General features: G+C 35.3%; 1 protein-coding gene across 1 annotated transcript in view; it reads right to left on the bottom strand.

Moving 5' to 3' along the window:
• PAN2 (PAN2-PAN3 deadenylation complex catalytic subunit PAN2) overlaps positions 1-22,204 on the bottom strand; it is a 717,374-nt gene that overhangs the window by 550,919 nt on the left and 144,251 nt on the right. The window contains exons 7-8 of the mRNA XM_090393913.1: positions 18,243-18,387; positions 3,321-3,397 (exon numbers count right to left, since the gene is read on the bottom strand). Coding sequence (XP_090250039.1) covers positions 3,321-3,397; positions 18,243-18,387 — 222 coding nt within the window. The remainder of the gene's footprint in view (positions 1-3,320; positions 3,398-18,242; positions 18,388-22,204) is intronic.

Genomic DNA, 22,204 nt, shown 5'->3' with positions numbered 1-22,204 from the left:
CTGTATTCAACTGCTATGATGAAATACTGCTTTCTACTATCTGTATACCAGTTTTAATGTTATCAAAAAATATGAAATGTTCCATAACTTCAAATAACAGGGGTGTCTGGACAATTATTGGTATATAATGTATAAAAAGACAAGTGCTGAACAAATATATAATGCAATACTACAAGGCCAACTTATTGGAAGACTAAAACTTCAATACTCATGGGTTTCTGAGTGGATTGAATGATGATGACCTTCATTCCTATTAGAATTATTTCATTATTTAAATTAAAGGGATATTAAATCCCACATTAAGGGGAAATTAAGGGGATATTTAATATCCCCTTAATTTAAATAATGTTTATATTGCCAAAATGAAGCCTACTGGCTCTTTATATTTAAGAATTATTTCAGTTATTTGGTTGGAATAAATATTTGGATCAGAAGAGTGAAAACAGCAATCAGTCTAAGGAAAAGACAGTAAAAACTGCAGAGGTCATCCTAATCAGTACCAACGTAGTGCAAGATGAGATCATGATCTGAATTCCCAAGAGGAGAGCTTATTTCAATAGAACATTTGAAAAAAAAATTAGTTAAGAAAAGAATAAGCATGCAGAGAGGATAATCTGATATTCTGGTGAGCAGATGGAAAATTTGTGAAAGATCACTGCTGACAGCAAATTATTATTATGATGATGACGTGACAACTCCAAGAAGTCCAAGGACTTATTCTGTGCATTCTCCATCACAGTAAATTAAGAAGAGAAAGACGGTTTTTAGAATCAGCTGCTGCTCTTAAAATCAGCCTAATTTAAATAAATGTGGTCGAATAAAACTTCACAAAATATGGGCAACGCTACTACTTCAAGATCCCAGTTGACATCCTTGGCTGCCAACAGGTGTTCATAGAGGGGTGCCCCAACTCATACATTTGTTTCAGTTAGTACCACTTCTGATATGCATGAGAGTAAGCTGTATGACATCCCTGAGTTGACACATTTAGTTTTTTTTTTTTTTTTTTTTTGCAAAGCAAGATTTGTTATCACACTCTTTACTTCCACATCAGGCACAGGTGGTAGAGCCACAACAGGTAGTTGGGCATGCCCATATTTCTGACATTTAAAGCATTTTAGCAGAATAGGGATGTACACTAACAGGACAGCTGAGGTACCCTACTTTTACAGATGTTGGAGGCATAGGTGTATCAGAAGAGGATGATGTTCCTGGTTGGAACCAGATGACCATCACTATGTATCAGGATAAGCCTCACACCTGTCATTCCCTAATCTTTAAGCTCTGAGCATATCTCCTCATCAGGAACATCAAGGAGATCCCATTCTGATATCACTCCTCCTCTACAAAAGTTGAATGTTTTATGAGGTGTTAGTGTCATTGGTATTCCACCCATTGATGTTGCTGCCAGTAGTTTCTTTGAATATTGCTGATGTGATGTTTCCACAAGAATATCACCAGAACATAATTTCTGAACAGTTTTAGGATAACCTGCCAGTCCTTCTAAACCCTTTAGAATAAAGAAGGGTGACAATTTTTCCTACTGGCTTTTCACCTGTTGCATGGATGATCAAAAACACTGGTACATTTATACTAGACCACAGAAATTTGAGAATGAAGAATTCATGCTCTGGAAGATTTTTGGTTCAGTGCCAAAGTTCCCCACTCACCACAGTCACATATGGATGCCCACTGACTTGCAAGCAATTACTGCACTTAGAAGTGGAATGCAAGTGCTACCATGGACACTATACAGCACCACAACAAGCAATGACTGCACTCAGAAGTGGAATGCAAGAGCTACCCTAGACACTATACCAGTGCCGCAGCAAGCCTAGATCCCAATCCCAAACAATGGGGTATGAGATTTACTGCTACACCACTTACTCATGCAGGGAAGCCCACTAGCTGAATGATCCTGGCCAGCCAATCCACGACCAACTGTCTAGCCAAAACAGAGGCTAAAATAGTGCAAAACTACAAGGATCCCCCTAACTGGATGTCCATGGGTCGCACCGCATGGAAAAAAGATAATAAAAAAAAGTCTCAGGAGAAGTAAGTAAACAATATGGGAAGTAAAGTAAAGAAAAGAGGAAGAATGAAAAGGGCCTGGAAATCCCTCTATCATGAATGGGTGTCCCACAAGGAGGGATGTGATGTGGTTTTTGTTAGTGAAATACAACAGTGCTGCAGAAATTTACTGATGACCGTGTAAGGTTTATGGGCCTAATGTAATGAATGACAGTAAAATTAGGCAATGGTGTCATCTTTAAAGAAGGAAACAAAAATGTTCACAATGACAAGTGCAGTTGCTAGCCAAGTGTGGTGACAAGAGGATTTGGTGGAAATAGTAACCACAAATATTCCTGAGAATCGCATTTCACAATTATCAAACTTTCTTTTGAATTCCCAGAAGTTTCAGACTCAGTCGTTCAAGTGACAGAAAGCTTAAGCTGGGGGTATAAGAAATTATATGCCAGATGGCTCCCAAATATGCTGACAAATGCACATAAACAGCAATGAGTGGAATCAGCTCAAAAATGTTTCGCGCATTGGAAAAATGAAGATGAACTTTTTTTCTAGTATCGTGACTGGTAACAAAACACAGATTTCATGCAAAAACATGAGTGAAAACAACAATCAATTCATCATCTCTGAATGTAAAATAATTCAAACAGACACCATTGGTCAAAAAATGATGGTCACTGTCTTCAGGGACTAAAAAAGAGATCTTGCTCATCAATTTTCTTTACCAAGGAACCAAAATTAACACTGATGTGTGTTGTGAAATGCTGAAGAAACTCATACCAGCAATTCAGAACAAAAGATGAAGAATGTATTTGTAAAGAATCGTGCTTTTGCATGACAACATGCAAGTTCACACTGCAGCTCGAACTGTTCAGAAAATTAAAAATTTGGGTGGAACTTTTTGACCACTGTTCTACAGCCCTGATCTCATGCCTAGTGACTACTTCTGGTTCGTACATATGAAACAGTTGCTCCCATCTCAGCACTTTGAAGATGAAAAACTAAAGAACAACATGACTCAGCGGTTAAACTCACTGGTGCCACAATACCAAAAGTGTCTGGAAATCGATGCCGGCTATGTGGAAAAATAAAGTATATGTGTAAGTATTTTAGTGTCTAATAAATTTTTTTGTCTTATGGGTCCTGTCTGGGACAAAAATCACTCTCTCTCTCTCTCTCTCTCTCTCTCTCAAATTTTCAAAAGCTAACAGGAGCACTCCAGATACTGCAGGAGGTGCAGTGCTTTATCAACATACATTAATTTCAAACTCAAATACATAAATTTGACTTACTGAATCTGCAAACTCAGTAGCACGGCTAAAGGCATTGAAAGCTACTTCATCGCTGGCACCATAGAGATGAATATAACCTGAAAAAATGTTTGTAAAAATAACTTCCAACATTATGAATGTTATTCTCAAAATAAAGGAAATGTTATAACAAATCTTTATTTGTTAAGCAAATAAACTTTCACACTAAGAATGCATTAAACATTTGTTATTAAAAGCTCCCCCCCCCCACACACACACACGCACATGAAAACCAACTGCTATTGTGATATAATTTGTTTTGTTGCTCAGTTTCCAAGGAAGTCCTATGCTCCACCCTACAGGAGTGAATTTAAATGAAGAGTGCTATCCTGTTCACTGGAAGCTTGATTTACCTCTGCAGTGCACTTCTGAGGATGACCTTTGGCATTGAAATCCTTGGAAACATGTGAAATCTTTATAAGGGCTTTTCAGCTGAAAGTGAGAATGTCTTGGCAAAACTTTGAGAGTGTCACCAATTTCTGTTGGGTTGGCAATTATGTATCCATTATGTTTAACAATGGAAAGTGGGTGAATAAGTTTATCTGCCCTTCATTTTCTAGATTGCTCTTGTTATAGAAGATATGTACTGGATTCAGAACTGATGAACTTTTTGCTCTGACAACAAAGGTATCTTTGCCTGATCTCAAGCAAGACAGTGAGTTTAAAGAAAAAGCAGAAATCAACTGGATGCTTTAGGAATTGAAATGGTGGTAGCTTGCGTAATATGCTGTCATAATTCACTGCATCAGATGCCTACAGATTGCATTGCATGGCATACATGGCAGCAAGGCATTAAATTCTAGTGATGGTGGACTGGAAGATAGGATAGTAAAATGATTCATGAGAATTAGAGCAAAAAATATAGAAAGCAAAGCACAGAAAAAGAATAAGAATGGAAAAAGTCAATCATTACTAGGAGATCTCTTCCACCACATCCATGAGCCTCGTATGGAGTGAATTAAAACAACAGTATAAATTTCTTTCTTGTATATAATATACCATAAAGACATAGATTTCACTATATATGCTATGTGTGGAGTGTTGCCCTCTATGCAGCTGAAACTTGGACATTGAATAAAGAAGAAATTAAGATTTTGGATTTGGAGAAGGATGGAAAAAATCAAATGGACAGATAAAAAAAAATAACTATGATGAGGTCTTAAAAAGAGTAGAAGAAGAAAGAAGTCTGTTAAGGAGGATAAAAAGAATCAAGGGAAACTGGATCGGACATATTCTGAGAGGGAATGGAATAATCAGAGATGCCATCGAAGGAAAAATAGATGGAAAAAGACCCAGTGGAAGAGCAAGGAAAACAATGCTAGATGACATGCTGAATGGAGACAGGTACACAACCTTGAAAGAGAAGGCTCAGAACAGAAGAGAGTGGAAGGAAAGTTTCTGCTACTAAAAAAAAGAACCTGCTCAATTGCAGAATTCTCAAGAAGAAAGTCATAGATAGCATCAAGTATCATTACACAGCATTTTTTTTTTTTTTTAAATTGCACACTGAATTTGCATTCTGATTATCATTTCAAAACAAACTTAAGGTCCTTCTTTAACGTCTACTACTTTTCTTCATTGAGCTAAAATGGCATTCCAAATTCTTCAATGCAAAATGCTCGACAAGTTACATAATAACTGAAGGATTTATGACAAGCATTTATCAGAATATCCTGGTACAACCACAGCAAAAAATCGATTTGTCAGTCATCAAGGATACGATAACTGAAAGTAAAATTACATAGTATTGTACAAGAACTCAGTTGACACACTAACCCAAATGAAGTTTTGATCATCTGAAGGTCAGATAATTGAGAGATCACCACTTTGTAGAGAGGACGAAAGTAGATGTCATCATGACACTCAGCTACATTAATCATAAATTACTATTGCATACATATAACCTGTGGTAGCAACAACCTGCTTTTATGGTCTGTATCACTAAAAATAAAAGCAACTGATTACTTCCCACTTTAGAAGAAAAACAAATTCATGCACATTGCTGTAGGATATTAACAAAGTAATACAGAATGGTTTGTAATAGTGAATGCTGCTATAACAAACTATCAAACAGTCTGGACCAAAGCTCCATATGTACAATGCTTGGGGGGGGGGGGTATGTCCGCTATAACATACCATTCTATGATCCCTACAAGTCTGCTACAGCAAGATCAAACTGTATCTTGAAACTGTATCAGAAATATTGTAAATATGGATTTACAATATTTCTGATTAAATAGTAGTAATAATTTAAGGGGAAAGGGGGTTAAGAAAAAGTAAATTTACAATTTTCTGAACAGTGCATTCATATTACAGGTTTTTGATCTAAAAAAGGTAATATCAATTCTTGCCATAACAAACACTAGAGCAAACTCCATAGTGCAATTGGAAGAACAATGGTACATTGCATCCTTTGATTGGAAAAGGTCTAAATTCGATTCTCGTCATGACAGGAGGAATCTTAATATGGATTTTTTCAATTGAAGGCGAGTTAGCCGGTCTCACATGGAGGTAACACGGTTTGTTCTCCCAGAAACTAGGGTTTTTTCATCCCACATACAGACAAATCAGCCTTCAGAACATATGCAATTTACAGACAAAAAATACTAGTTGTGGTGGTGGGCAGTAAATGGCATTGCAGATGATGGTAGTGGCAGTTCACTGTAGTTGGTGGATTAAGTGATGGACACAGAGAGCTGTAGAGTAGGTGCCCTCTATCGATGAGTCTTTGGACTCCTTGGAGGTATCACAAAATAATGATAAAACTCACTCAATATAAAACACTACAACAAATTGTTCCTATGGTCCCTACAAGTTTGCTATCAAGTGCACTGACTGCTCAAAAAGCAAAAAACTATTTTATGGTGGAAGTAATATTTGAAAGAGCATGAAATTTGAAACAAAGTGCCCAGCTTCTGTAATTGTTTACAAACTAGCTCTTACTGTACTCATGGGTTCACCAATAAGAGTAGTAATGGTAGATAATATTAACAGTTCATTATATGTTGAGTAATTTGTTAATTCAGCTAATTAAATAACAATTTCACTGGCACTTTTGCAGATGTTTGAATTTAGAGTGATCACAATGAAAATATTTTTTATACCTCCACCTTTAGCAAATGTAAGGGTTTAACATATTTTAAATTTTAGAAAAGAATCTTATTGCAAGAATGTGTATGCCAGTTATATTTGCTGCGAGGGGGTGTTCTTACCCCCCCCCCAGCAAATTCCAGTTTATTATATTCCAAAAATAGGTTAAAAAACATCAGCAAAAGTACATAGCCTTGTCACATACTTCTTTCCATTTTAAAAGGCTTGCTATAATTGCAACTGATTTCTATTAGCATTTCTGAGGAATGGTAAAGAGTTTTAATTATCATGCTATCTTATTATCTATTCCAAATTATTGGCTTAGTATTCTCCACAATGCCTCAATACCATAATACATTAAAGGACTTCTTTATATCTATAAAACTATGACATCCTTTTTATTTTATTATGTTCAATATATTTTTCTTCAGTGAGATGTAATGTCAATAAATGATCCACTATACTCATTTTTATGGAACCCTGCTTGGTGCTCTGAGAGTATACTTTCTATTTTTCCTCTCAATTCTGGAGAGTAAGATTTTTAGGAAAATTTTGCTTGGGTGACTAAACTGGTAGTTCTAAAATTGCTACATTTTGTATTCTTCCATGTTTTAGGAATAGGAATCAGAACAGAGGTGCACCCTAATCTTTAGGCCATGATTGTGCCCACAGTTATGCCTCTTAGCATGAAGGTTATTTTTCCACTGATTAAACACCCAGGATAGTTCACTTTTATTGAACTCCAAAAGATCCTTTGTTTTTTTTCCCCATCGTGATCAACACTATTGATGAGTACTGACAAGCAGCATTCCTAAATATTGTCTAGAACATGTGGTGATGCACATGATCAAGTATTTTGCATATATGCAGAATAAATGATGTTTCTAAAGGTTTCTAAATTCAGTGCCTGGTATGTGTATATCCAATCATTCAGACAGAGAAATTCTAAACCACCACCCAGCAACATTACATGACATTACAGCTTATCTGCTGCCTTCTTCATGTAACTTTAGCACTGTTCTTTCTAATTCCTCTTCATCTTCTTCAATAATGACTATATCATCTGCAAATCACAAACTGTTTATCTTAGTATCTTGAATGGAAATTCCCCTTATATTATCCTTTATGACATCCACTGTTCTATCTAAAAGCAAGATAAAGATACTTGAGGATATTGGGTCTCCTTGTCTTGTGCCTCTTGTTGTCTGGAACCATCTCCCTATTTCTCCACACTTTCTCACAGCAGCCTCTGCATTGTCATTGTCATGTCAAATATAGTGGCATGTTGTTGTCCATGCCACTATATTTGATCTATACTGCTAAATGCTTTCTGAAAGGCAACAAAATAGATATATAGACAGATATAATTAATTCTGGAGAAAGCTCTATGTATAAATATTTTATTTTTACATAGAGCTTTCTTCATCATTAATCTGAAATTAGTATTTGGTGCACAGTACTTCTATCTCTTTGAAATCCTGTCTGCTCATCTTCCAGATTTTCTTCCATTAGTTTCCTTATTCTTTCTGTTAATATTATCATAAGTACTTTTCCCACATGACTAATTAGAGCTATTGTTCTGCAATTTTTGCAGTCCATTTTACTTCCTTTCTTTGTGAAAAGGTATTAGGAATGATCTTGTTCATTCTTTCTGTGTTTTGCCTTCCTCTCATGCCATTTTACATAACCTACACAGTTCGTCTATTATCACCTTGTCACCATATTTCAACAATTCACCAGTGATCTCATCATTCCCAGGGATTTTATAGTTATTCAGATGTTATATTTCTATATTGTATTTAACTATATTTACTTATAGTTAAAATAATTAACTAAATAATTATAATGTTTCAGTTGGTTAGAATCTGAAACATTCTAACCAACTAAAATAAAATTATATACATTATATTGTCATCTTGCTCCCTGTCTAACTTTAATTTATTGGTTGAACATGAGTGGAGAATACCATAATTGAAGCAATCAAAATTCAAATATGACACCCTAATTAAAAAATGGTTGGAATGCAAAAAAGAATAATTTACATTATACCAAATGCATCTGGAGGCATCCCGTAGTCAAGAAAATTATACCTGTAGAGAGGCTATCACTTAACCAAATAAAAAAAAATGTGACTGATAGTTCTGGTCTTGAAACAACAAAAAACTGTCTTCTTCACTCAGGTAAATAAAATATCCATTATTCTAAATATTACTTCTGGAAAATTTTCTGTTACTCCTCTAAATTGATATTAACATTTATGGCTATTTTATCTATTTTCTTAAGGAGTACCCCTTGTATAACATTATTATTATCATTAGCATTATTATGTATCACCTCCAGGGAGTCCAAAGACTCATCGAGGGAGGGCACCTACTCTACAACTCTCCATCAATCGTAACTACCTTCATCATCTACACCAATGCCATCTACCACCACCACTAGTATTTTCACAGACAATGACAAACATCCATGCCCACAGCAGGATTCGAACCAGCAACCTTTTGGCTGGAGAGTGGATACACTAACCACTCGGCCAACCAGGCCGGACAGTCATTGGCTTTTTTTTTAATTAAATAAATTGAGTAAACAAAAAAAGCCAATGATGTTATACAAGAGGTAATCCATATGAAAATAGACAAAATAGCCATAAATATTAATAAAATCGATTATTCTGTTATTACTAAAGCCACCTGATCTGCCATTAAAGATATTCAAGAGTGGATTTCTGTGTCTCATCTGTGTGAAACAGTATCTAATCTAAAATATCCTACCTAAGAAATTCCTCATGTAGAATATTTTCAGATGATGCCCTCTGGAGAAATCTAAATAGGTAAACAATATCAGTTATAAAGAGATAAACAATAAACCATAACTGTGATGGATATCAGATGTAAGATATTTTGGTTTACTGTCAAATAACGTTTCTTCCTAATTTATGCTGGCAACAGTACTCTCCACTCATATGACAAACCTTGTAATATTGAAACATCTCAAGTTTCAATATCATCTACAATAAGTAGCTCAAACACTGATCTCTACAACATCCTCCAATGGGAAAACAGCAATCTGGTCACCTTCAATGCTTCCAAAACAGAGTTTTGTCTTTTTTTTTTTCACAAAAGACCTTGGTTCTCTCTTTCTTTTTAACAAAATAGTCAAGATCAGATCTCTGTTCTTGGACTGACTGTTACTCCTAGCCTTTCCTGGAATAACCGCATCACTTCAATAGCATCCTCAGCTTCCAAAAAACTTTGCATCCTATTTTGCTCAAGACATTACTTGCTTTTCATCAGTTCTGTTACTTACTCTGTACAAATCCCAAATGAGCCCAACTTTGAAACAGTGCTCTCACATTTGGAGCAGGTACATCTAAAACTACTTCATGCTGTTAAGAAGAGAGAGCAGTTCAGCTGAATATTGACTCCTCTCTCTCTCTCTCTCTCTCTCCAAGAGTCATTTTCCACAGTCTCTCTTCTGGAGATATTTCAATGGGCACTGTTCAGCAGAACTAGCATTCATTATGCTCCTATTTCTGCTAAACCTGAGGCAACATAGACAACAGCTGCCATACCATGCATCCCTCATTTAACAATGTCAAGTTTCTTCTTAATATCTTCTTTCCTAACTTTTATTTAATCTTCATTTTTAAGAGCTCTCATATCTGTGGTCATTGATGAGTGTTTTATTTCTCACCTAACTCTCAAATCTGTAAGTTAAAACTAGTCAGAAGCAATGGAGAGGCTCCATTGCTTCTGCCTTAGTATCACCACTTCTGTGTCTGCCTCCCACTGACGAGACCTCAATAAAGGTCGAAACCAGTCTGGGTAGTGGCCCTTCCCTTAATGCATAGTGTTATACATGTCCACAAGAAGATGTGCTTTGCATTATGGGAGATACTGACGAGACAAGGAGTGATGAGAGCTTGGTCCACCATTGCTACGAGTTACCTCAGTCCTGAACTACTTCAGGTGCAAACTTTGTTTGCCTACACTTGGGTAAAGGATTAAACTGAATTTGTTATAGTCTAACCAAGTGGAAAATAAACTTCTAACACTCATAGAAACAATACAAGATGCAACCAGACAATACAAAATGTCCAGATGGATCTGAAAGGAAAGAACAATGGAAAAGGCACTAGAAATGGAACACATTAAGGATCAGAAGTTGGAATTATTTGTTTCTTAAATCAAAAACAAGAATTAATTGAGGAAATGGATAAGTTAAATATAAAAATAACTTGAATATCAGAAGCAGAAAAAAAAAAGGTAAAGGAATATATCGTCGTCGTCATCATCAAATTCCTTACATGTACCCTCAAGGGGTGTACAGGATATTATGATAGTACTACATGAAGAACCTACATCATTACTAACTTCTTATCAACAATTTTTCTCCAAATTAATCTGTTAGCTCTCAAGACTCCAACATTATCAGATCTAATATTTCTATTTTCTAAGGACACATTTTACTGTATATATCCACTTACACTTTGATCTTCCTCTGGTTCTTGTTCTTTGCCAGAGATTAGCTCTGCTAACACATTCCTGAATGCTAACAAGCGAAAGTTCTTTCTTAATATCCTCATTTTTAATATTGCATAATCTTTCTCAGAACTCTTATACCTGTGGTCTCCAGAATTCAAGTATCACAATTCCTAATATCCATGACAACTATCATCATTATCATCTTCAAATTCCTGATATACATCCTCAAGGGGTGTACAGGATATGATAGTACTACATGAAGAATTTACATCATTACTAACTTCTTATCAATGATTTTCCTCCAAATCAATCTGTTATCTGTCAAGACTCCAACATTATCAATTCATATATTTCTGTCTTCTAAGGCACTTTTTAGTGTATCAATCCACCTATATCTTGGTCTTCCCATGGGTCTTTTTTTCTGCCAACCTGGCAGAGAACACTTGTTTTAGTAATCTTTCCTCTCCCATTCTGTTTAAGTGACCATACCATCTGAGATTAGCTCTGCTAACACATTCCTGGATGCTAATAATGTCAATTACTTACAATTATAATAACGGAATTAACTCACGAAAAATATTCTTTATTAGAAAAATTTTTGCCTGAGTATCACAGGCATCATCAGTACAAGTACAAATGCTAATTAAACGATAACTGACATATTCACAAGGCGCCACCTAATAGCTAAAGTAAGATAACTAAAAATAGTCCTTAAATTTCCTAAACTTTAAAAAGAATTAAAAAGAATTTTTGCGCATTCAAATCTTGTCCTGTTTGCTGTTTTTTGGGGTAAGGATCAAATACCTCTGTCTAGGCTATGAAAAAACCTATTATGGGTACCTTATTTGGAGCAACAGTGAAATTATGACCTTTTGGCAAAACAAAATATTCGCTGTCTGTTGTGGATGGCCAGACACATTAATAACTACTCTATCTGTATCACAGACATTATTGCTGGATCTGGGGGAGGCTCACCAGTGAATCACACTTACGTTTTAATCTTATCACAAGAAGCATTAAAAACCTTTCGGCATGATGTCGACGATATGTGTAAAATGGCGTTAAAAGTTTGCACCTGAAGTATTTTCAGGACTGGGGCAACTCATATAAAGAAGCTAAGACTTCGCATCACTTGCTTTAGTATCCGATCATGCAAAACACATATCCTTATGGATATGTATAATGTTATGCATTATAGGAAGGGTCACTACCCAGACCAGTTTAGAACTTTATTGAGATCTCTTCAGTGGAAGCCAGACCCAGCTGTGATACCAAGGTTGAAGTAATGCAGAAGTTATTTAATAATAAGAGTTATTTAATAATAAGGCGTGACACTTTTTTGCAACTCCTATATGAAAATGTGACTTCTGCATTACTTCAATCTTGGTATCACAGCTGGATCTGTCTCCCACTGAAGAGACCTCAATAAAAGTTGAAGCAGGTCTGGGTAGTGACCCTTCCCATAATGCATAGCATTATACATACTTATAAGGATATGTGCTTTGCATTATGGGATACTTAGGAAAGTAATGTGAAGTCTTAGCTTCTTTATATGGTTGCCCCCATCCTGAAAATACTTCAGCCGCAAACTTTTGCTTACACTAGGATAATGGATTAAACCAAGTATATAATTTCTTAGGATCTTAATTTGATATTGCCATTGATGCCATCTTTTCATGCCCCTAATCTTTTCAGGACTCTCACATCTGTGGTTTCTAGTGTTTGGTCAAGTGTTTTATTTCTAATCCAGCTCTAAGATCCATAAATTAAAATCAAATTCAATCAACATGTTAATAGAATGGAGCCAAAAAGAATATTTAAACTAACAAGAGACTAGAAGCCAAATACAAAGAGACCAGTAGTTGGCAGATCAAGAAAGTGATGGACAGATCACCTGAATCACAGTATTGTTGGAGATGCAACAAGCTGAGGCTAAAGGCAAGAAGAAGACTGTTGATTGGGGGGGGGGGGGAGTAAGCATGGTATGGGAAGGTAGATCAGCATTAGTAATTAGCTCACTTTTTGATAAAATGACTGAGTGAAATAAAGGAAAATGGTTACATGGTGATAATGCTGGACTGTGCAAAGACATCTGACAGGATACTACATAGTACTCTATTATATAACATGGAATAAAATGGGGATCAGTATATATCTAGTAGAATGGAGAAGAGTGTGCATGATGGATGATATCAATATATATGGAGAACAGAATCTAGAAGAAGGCAGGTGACTATCAGAATCTCAATTTGTACACATTGAATTTCTACACTAAAAATACATGAAATGATGCGAGGTGGAATATCCAGTTTGCTCACAATGTCAAAACAGCATGGGCTAATCAAGATATAGAGATCCTGCAAAGATGGTTTAAACAGACTGACAGCATGGAGAGTGAATAACAGTTACCTGTTTAATGTGGCAAAATGTAAGGTTACGCATGGGAATAAAAAGGTTGCATGTATTACAGTGATGGAACATGATATTATTACTAATGATTAGTCTATTCTATTGAAAGTTAGGCCTATTCAGTTCAACCAGGCACACTGAATGTACACTTTGAATAGAACATACCTCTGGAGAGTCCAAAATGCTTTAGGAAAATAAAAAAGCAAAATCCCAGAAAGAAAACTGTTTTTATGATAGGTGCATTGTAAAATTAATATTAATTAAAACAGGTGGTCAACAGGGATGCAGGTTGTATTTGAATTAAAAATTAAGCATATTTCAAAATGTTGCTTTTTTTTGGATTTATGGCCAAGGCAACTAAGGCTGTGAAACCAGTGTATTATGTCTATTAATTGTATGTATTCTTCTGCTGGTTTGATTGTTTTGAGGGAAAAAACTGATTTTTTAGGAGGAAAACCCTTCCAGCTATGAAGCTGAAAGGCCCTATAAAGGAACTTTCTTCATGTTCTAGAAGGTGAGCTCTTTCGGTTAGAAAGAACTCAGTTCTTTCTAACCAACGGTATTGTCAATACTGAATGAGCTATGGATATTTCAAAATAGATGAACTAAACAGCATAAATCAGCATACAGAACTGCATTTTGTAAGTAAACATGGATGGCATCTCCTTAGCTTAAATGAGATATCACTGTAATTACTACAGATTATTCCTGAGTTTAGTATGTATAACACATTTATCAACTTTGATTTCTTTTAGGATGCTCTTTATTTTTAAGCTTTCTTAGAAGTTTCCAAACATTTTGCCACCTTCACGATATATTTCTTCTAATATTTACAATCCTTTCCTTATTTACCTATGATTTCTGTTTAGATATTTTTACATATAACTTGGCTTTCCACTATTTTTCTCTATCTGCTCTAAGATGAGTACAGATGACAGCTTACTGTAAGGAATTTCGTATATGATTTCTCATTTTCCCAGACATGCTCTTGAACTAATTGTGTCTATCTAGAGAGCTGTCATCTTCTAAGGTTATAGAAAACTAACTTCACTGCATTCCTAGTTAAGATAATCAATGTTTTATTAAGACTTGAGCACACTGCTTCTAAGGTTTAATTCTTGTTTTCATACCCTTTTCCCATATGAGGTGCTACAATTCAAATCTCTCAGATGTAATCATCTTTGATTGTTTTCAGAATTATAGTACACATTTCTTTTTAAAGTGATATTCATTTTTATCAACACTAAATGGCATTCTCTGTCCAATTCATCTCAAATATACTCTTGTCACCCTGTTCCAATCTGAAAAGATGTTATCAATAATAACATAAATGATAAGACTTTATGCATTAAAATCATAGGTTTCTTGATTGGCATATGTATGTGCATATGTTCTCTACACATTAAATTATGAACATTTTTATGCTAAAAAACCAAAAATATGGTCCTGGTTAGAGATATAAATAGCAGAGAAGGCATACAGAAATGCCTTCAGAAAAATATGAAGGAAAGGGCAACACTAATAATAATGATGAGTACCTGCTGGATTTATGTTCAAGACATGGACTAATCCTTAGTAACACAATGTTCCAAACATAAAGATGTGCACAAATGCTCACGACAAAAATACACAAGAAAGAAGAAAAGTTCTTCACTGACTATGTTATTATTGACTGGTTCAGGATACCTAAGCATAAAGGGCACATGTAACTTGCATTGATCATCACTTACTCTTAAGTAGGATAAAAATGACTATCACATTGAAAAGAGCAACATGTAAGAAAGGTAAGAAAGTTTAAAAAAAAAATTAAACCTCATTAAAAAAAAAATTAAAGAACCAAACCATAGAGGGAAAACTCTGAAGAAAAGATTAACTCAACTAGGAATACATGTGCACAGTTGTCTATAAGGACAGAAAAGAAAGAACTCCATGGTAGACAAGAGAAATTAAAGAAGCAGTAATTGAAAGCATATCAAAAGTCCCTAGAAAGTTAAGCGAAAGATGTCCTAAGAGAATGCAAAGAAAAATGTAAGAAAGCAAAGTGACATATAAACAAAGTCATGGGAAAATTTTGATAAGAATATACAAGATAAATAACAGGAAAGTGATAAAATATTCTGGAGGCTATTGAAAAGCTTAGAAATGGAAAGAAGGTAGTAAAAAATATTGCAGATGATAAAGGTGACATGAAAACCGAAAAAGAAGATAATCTGGATACCTGGAGCAATTAATTTGAAAGATGTTAAATGTTTAGGAAAATGTTAAATTTTTTATGTGTAGCTTCCACCCACAAAAGATTTATTTTTGAACCTATAGTACATTCATACAGCAGGTGGGTTAAGGATTTTTTTCCCCATATTTTTATTGATTTTATATATTTTTTGGTTTGTTTATTTTTTTAATCTGATCTGGAAACCCTGCTTTAGAGACCAAACATGGGATGTTTTCAAGCCAATTCCAGTCTTTGATAAGTGGGGTTAGTGGTCTCACATTGGACAATGAAATTTAACTCCACCTAAAGACCTTCCCAAACATCCATGCCAACAACAGGATTCAAATCTACAACCTGTTGTTGGAGAGCAGATACACTAAGCACTTCGCCGACTAGGCTGGCAATGAAACAAGCATTGCCAGTACAATGGCAGAAATTTTCAAGTGGAATACACTCAGAAATAAATATCAATACTTGAAGTTGAAAAGCAATCAAAAACTTGAAATGTGGAAAGGCAATTGAAGCAGATGATGTCAACCTGAAATTCTCATTTATGGTGGTGTAAGTGCTTCAGTGGCTATATTGCATAATTAAGGCCTGGTTCAGAAGGTTGAATTGTAGATAACTGGAGTAGATAGAGCTCTCATAGTACTCATCTATCAAAAGGGAAATATAAAACACTGAATATGAGAATTATGGAGGAATTTCTCTTCCAAAGATTTGCACAAACATACTTGAATAGATGCCAAGAAAAATTGTCCAACATAAAATTGGAGAAAAACAAGCTGCCGTCAGGCCAAATAGAGGTTGACAAGATCAGATTTTCACTTGAACATGACAAATAGTTGAGAAATCATTGGAATATAACAAGGATCTGTGTTTAAGTTTCATAGATATGGAAAAGGGATATGACAAGGTGCCAAGAGAAAAGCTTTTCAGAATGCCAAAACACATTAACAAAACATCAAAACAGTTATAGGGGATAAATGGAACATTACACACAGCAATATATAGTCTATATTTAAGTTGTAAGTCAGCAGTTGGAAATGAAGTACAGGAAAGTTTGATGTAAAATCTGGTATGAGACAAGGGTGCACACAATCTCCACTCTTATTCATCATCTATATGAATAATATTATTATGAAAGAAAGTGGCATTAAACCAGATATTAGAACCAAAGATATCAAACTTAGCTCTTTGCTTTATATCAATGATATGGTTGTTATGTGCGATCCAGTCGTGTTTTGACTCTTGGTGATCTAGTGAACAAAGGCTCTCCATCCCACTCAGCTTCTTGTCCTCTCATTCGGTAGTAACTTAAGTTCAAGTTTATAAGTTCTTTTATGTTGTCCATCCAACTCTTTTGAGGTCTTCCTCTCCTTCTCATGCTTTCAATCTTCCCTAGCACAACTGCCTTTTCCAATGATTCCTCTGCTCACATAATACTGTGTCCAAAGTACATCAACTTCTGTTTAGCGATCATTGCCTCCAAGGAGCATTCTGTCTTTATACTTTCTAAAGCCTTGTTATTGGCCATTCTTGCAGTCCATGGGTTTCTTAATAGTCTTCTGCATATCCATAATTCAAATGAATCAACTCACTTTCTGTCTTCTTAATAATCCAACTTTCATATCCATACATCACTACTGGAAATACCATTGCTTTGAAATTCTAACTTTCATGGCCTCACTCACATCTCTAACCTTCATAATTTTTGTCATGTTTAACAATGTGGAACAACTAAACAAATCCAGCCTTCAAAAATCCTCCAGGATTTTTGAAGTGAATGGACTAACAGCTATCACAAGTTTAGTATAAAAATCAGCAATAAAAGATCAAAACTATGAAAATAGACACAGAAAAAAAGAAGAAAAAAAAAACCTGCAGAGTAAAATATTACAGCTATTTAGGCACACTTTTTAGTGAAGATGACAATTTAAATATGAAATAGACAACAGAATAAACAAAATCAGCATGATGAGCAGCCAGTTGAATAAATGTATATGGAAAAAATAAGAAATTAGCCATAACATCAAACCAGCAGTATACAACAGTGTTCAAAACAGTTTTAAGTTATGTATCTGAGAAATGAGTTAGAAATAAAACAGTTGATCAAAGACTGGCGATTACAGATATGAGAGTTCTGAGAAAAATTAGGGGATGACATCAACGGCAGATTTTTATTAAAAATGATGATATCATGAAAGGATTTGACATTGTCAACATTCAAGAATGCATGAGAAGAGCTAATCTAAGGTGATATGGTCACTTAAACAGAATGATCACACACTTAAACAAGTGTGTGATCAGGGTCATACTTTATGCACAGGCACATGAGGCTCAAGCTGGGCTCCCACATTGTTTGGATGAGGGACCTCCTGAGCACTCTAGCACCTTGGGTCCTTCCCACATCAGGAAAAGTGTAAGTACAACTTTGTGCATGATCCCAAAGATGGCCCAGATCTAGGTCGATTGATGTAGTTAGAAGTGCCCAAGAAGGTAGAAACAGATGATCTAATAATACTGGAGTGTTAATAAGTGACAGAGTAATTTAAAGGAAAATTTTTGACAGGACATTAGCAGTAATGGAAACAATCATGTAATCATAGTATCCTGAACACATTAGTAAATCAATGATGATGATTTTATGTTAGAACATGGCGATAAAATGACTAGCCCACGTACAATAATAATTAATAACATACATACCAGCACCATCACCAAAAGCCAATGCCTGACATGATGAGGAAGTGGTGAAAGTTAACAAAGCAGCTCCACCTGTTTCAACCTGATGGAAGAAAAGTGAAGGTTGCTGAGCTGAGTCACCAGTATCAATCATCTGGAACTGCCCACTCTAGATAAAAAGATTTAAAAATGACACTTATTATTTGTATAATTAACTTGCAAAATGTAATCAAATATCTACCTCGTATTTCTCACACATTCTCACTAAACATTGTGAACTATCATCAGTAGTCATTCTACCCCCCCCCCCTTTGTTAAAATTAACCCTCCACATAAGAGGTAAAAAATGTATATATAACACAACATTGGCATGTGTGAGCAAGTGGTTAGAGAGAGAGAGAGAACGAACTTATCAACAAATCTCTTGAAAAGCTGAGGAAAACTGATTCATTGGGGAAAAAACATTATGGGGAAGGTCGTCACAAAGAACAGAAGTACATGGGATGAAAGAAGATGAGCAGTTGGTTTCATATGCTTGGGATTGAACCAGATAATACTGACAAGTGACTGCTCAAGTTCTTAAGTGATTTGAGAAAAGTGGATGAAGGATAATGGCCAGTTTGGTGGAGCAATGTCCATGAAAATACCTATAAAAAAAAGGCATAATGCAGAGACAGGGTACCAACAAGTAAGTGATTGGATGGAATTTGTGAAAGAGGGATCACCTATTAAGTTGAATGCCTTCTGTATACAATCAAGAAATCACATGGAAGTTTTGGATGCACCATTCTAAATGTGAGAACAATATTCCAAGGTTGAGTGGATTGGGGATTTATAAAGTGTTAGACATTGAGAAGGGTGTGAGGGTATTTTGAACAAAAAAAATACCAAGTTTTTTTTGGAGAATGAGGAGGCAATGAATTTGATGTATTTATTTCAGCAAGATGAGAAAGTCAACAAAAACAGATCTTAAATGGAGTCCAGCACTGTCAAATAAAACAGTTGATCAAAGACTGGAGATTACAGATATGAGAGTTCTGAGAAAAATTAGGGGACACAGATGACATCAATGGCAGATTTTTATTAAAAATGATGATATCATGAAAGGACTTGACATTGTCAACATTCAAGAATGCATGAGAAGAGCTAATCTAAGGTGATATGGTCACTTAAACAGAATGATCACACACTTAAACAAGTGTGTGATCAGGGTCATACTTTATGCACAGGCACATGAGGCTCTAGCTGGGCTCCCACATTGGAAATTTCTTCCAGGAAATACCTGGAAGAAAGTGATTATTTTCCTATTTCCTTTCTAAGCTTTCTTCCAGGAAATAACACAGGATTGTGTTTTGATAGCACTAAATCATCCCTTCATCTTACCTGAGAAATGGTGAGGATATCAGAGTTTAATATGCATTAGTGAGGAATTTCTCTATTCAGTGTTCTAGGCAAAATGTTTGCAAGCATACTTGAGATTATGCTAGCATGGTTGGCAAAGTGGATTGTGTACCTGCTCTCCAACAAACAGGCTGTGGTTTTGAATTTCACAATGGGCATGAATGATTGTGATTGTCTTACTAATTCTGTGTACAAAGGGAGTTATGATCCTACCGCTTTTCTTCTAACAGAGACTTCGCTAAAACCCTAATGAGGTATGGCAGTGACCATATGCCATCTGAGAGATGACAATGTGGCAAAAAGAAAAAAAAAACTGAAAACAGACCGAGAAAAATTGTGAAAGAGAAACTGGGCAAGTAACAAGCTGAGTTCAATCCAAATAGATGTTGTGAGGATCAGATTTTCACTTTAAGACAAGTAGTAAAGAAATTATAACAAGGATCTACAATATTTAAGTTTTGTAGATTTGAAAAAGGCATATGAGGTGCCAAGAGAAAGGCTTTTCAGAATATGATTGTTCTATGTTGTAAATGAAACATCAAGCAATACTGTCTATAAGCTGTAAGGTAACATTCCGATATTAGAACTGGTTTGGTGTAAAATTAGGTGCAAGACAAATTACACCTAACAGAGGAGATAGTGTGTAACACTATCTCCACTGTTATTCATCATCTATATGGATCACATGCAGGAAAGTGGAATCATCTCATACTAAAACTGAAACCTTAATCACAGCACTTCATGCAAATGAAGTATACTCCTAAGCAAATTAAGAACAAGTCTGCAGAATTCCCTAACTAAACTGCTGTAAAAAAAAAAAAAAAAAAGACTATGAAAACAGGCAGGAACATTGAAAATATCAGTATTCAAAACTCTATTCTGTAGGAAACCCACAAAATGAGTAAAACATTTCAGTTATTTAACAATTTTTGTGAAGATGGAAATCAAATATGGAAAGAGACAACAAAATAAGCAAAACTATTGGTTTATTGTTTTATGGTGCAAGAAAGGATGGCTGTGGTAATACTGCAGCAGTAAATGATCATAGCAGTATACAAGTTCAAAAGATAATAAAATATGAAATGAACAGATATAGATAACAATGCAAATCAACTTCTAAAAGGGCATACAAAAACGAATATCATATATAAAAATGATGGATAAAATAGTTGTAAAACAATCAATGAAAGAGTATAAAAAGTTCATAAAAAAAAAAAGAAAAACAACGTATTAAAAGAGTATATATATGAAACAATACTGTATAAATAAAAATAGTGTAAACAATCTAAAAATCGTTTGGTATAAGAAACATTTAAGTCTGATAAAACCTGCCTGATCATATAGGGCTCAGACATGTTATGAATCCACATAAGATAATAACTGCACTCATTCATGAAATGAAGACAATCAACTAAAATATGACAAATGGTGAGTCTGCCATTACAAAACTCACACTCGATTAAGTTATTACCCCTCCTTTTGAGGGGTAATAACTTAAGAGTTATTAAATGAGATGATTTTGACCTAGGTGGAGCCGAGCAAGTATAACTTCCTCTCTTCAAACCTTCAAAACTTTATCCAATAGGTCTGAAATTGAATTCTGACAGTCTAGTTTCTCTCTATCCCATGATGACTGCCACTGGGATATAAGTTTGTGTCTGAAAATCTGTTGGTAGTCAGTGTATGGGACAGAAAGATGGTGGATGTTTGAGAAACAAGCCAACAAAGCTGCAGTATCTGCAGCCTCATTTCCCTTTATCCAATAGGTTCCAATAGATGTATGGTTCTATTGGAATCCAATAGAACCATACATCTATATGATGTAGCTTCCATAACTGAAAGAGGAAGAGTTGGATTTAAGATAGCACTAGATGCTTTTGTAGCTCTAGACTTTTAATTGCCTGAAGAGAAGTTTGGGAGTCTGAATGTATTATGAACTTCAGGAAGCAATATAATCAAATGTATTTTAGTGCAAGCTCTATTGCATATATCTCAGCTGTAAAGATGGTACACTCTAGTGAGATTTCTGTGAATATGATGCTGTCTGGAAAGATGGCAGAAGATCTCACTAGATCCTCTGATTCTGAACTGTCAGTGCACACAGACACAAAATGAGAGTATTCAATTCTGTAAGCTTCAAAGACCTGCTACTGGTAGGCAACAAGAGGAAAATTTCAGTAGCTTGCTGAAAGAGAAGATACGCAGGTATACATATGGCTATCATGGTGGGACTGTTAAGCGGTGTATGAATGGTTTACCACAATGTCTAGAGATTGAGTAATTTGCAAAGGGTTTTATGGCAGCCTCTTGAGGGTTGTACGGATTCTTCCATCACGGACAGTAATAGCTGGCTAAGCGGGATGGGTGGTCTGTCAAGAATTTTATTTTTGCTGCATATAACAGAGGCAGCTGTTGATGTTGAAGCAAGAGACACTGGCATACCCTGCGCAGAGTGAAACATTCCCAAAGCGAATGTAGGCAGTAAAATAGGCAGACATTGGGGCTTTCCAACAGTGTGTCACAATTGATGAACATGGGTAAATGTGGCGATCTTAGCAATTTTGATTGTGGCTGTATTATTGATG

This window comes from Typopeltis vanoorti, chromosome 6 (assembly GCF_054136105.1).
Source record: "Typopeltis vanoorti isolate ZY-2024b chromosome 6, IOZ_Tvanoo_1.0, whole genome shotgun sequence".
NCBI lineage: Eukaryota > Metazoa > Arthropoda > Arachnida > Uropygi > Thelyphonidae > Typopeltis > Typopeltis vanoorti.
This window is presented reverse-complemented; position numbering and strand designations above follow the sequence as displayed.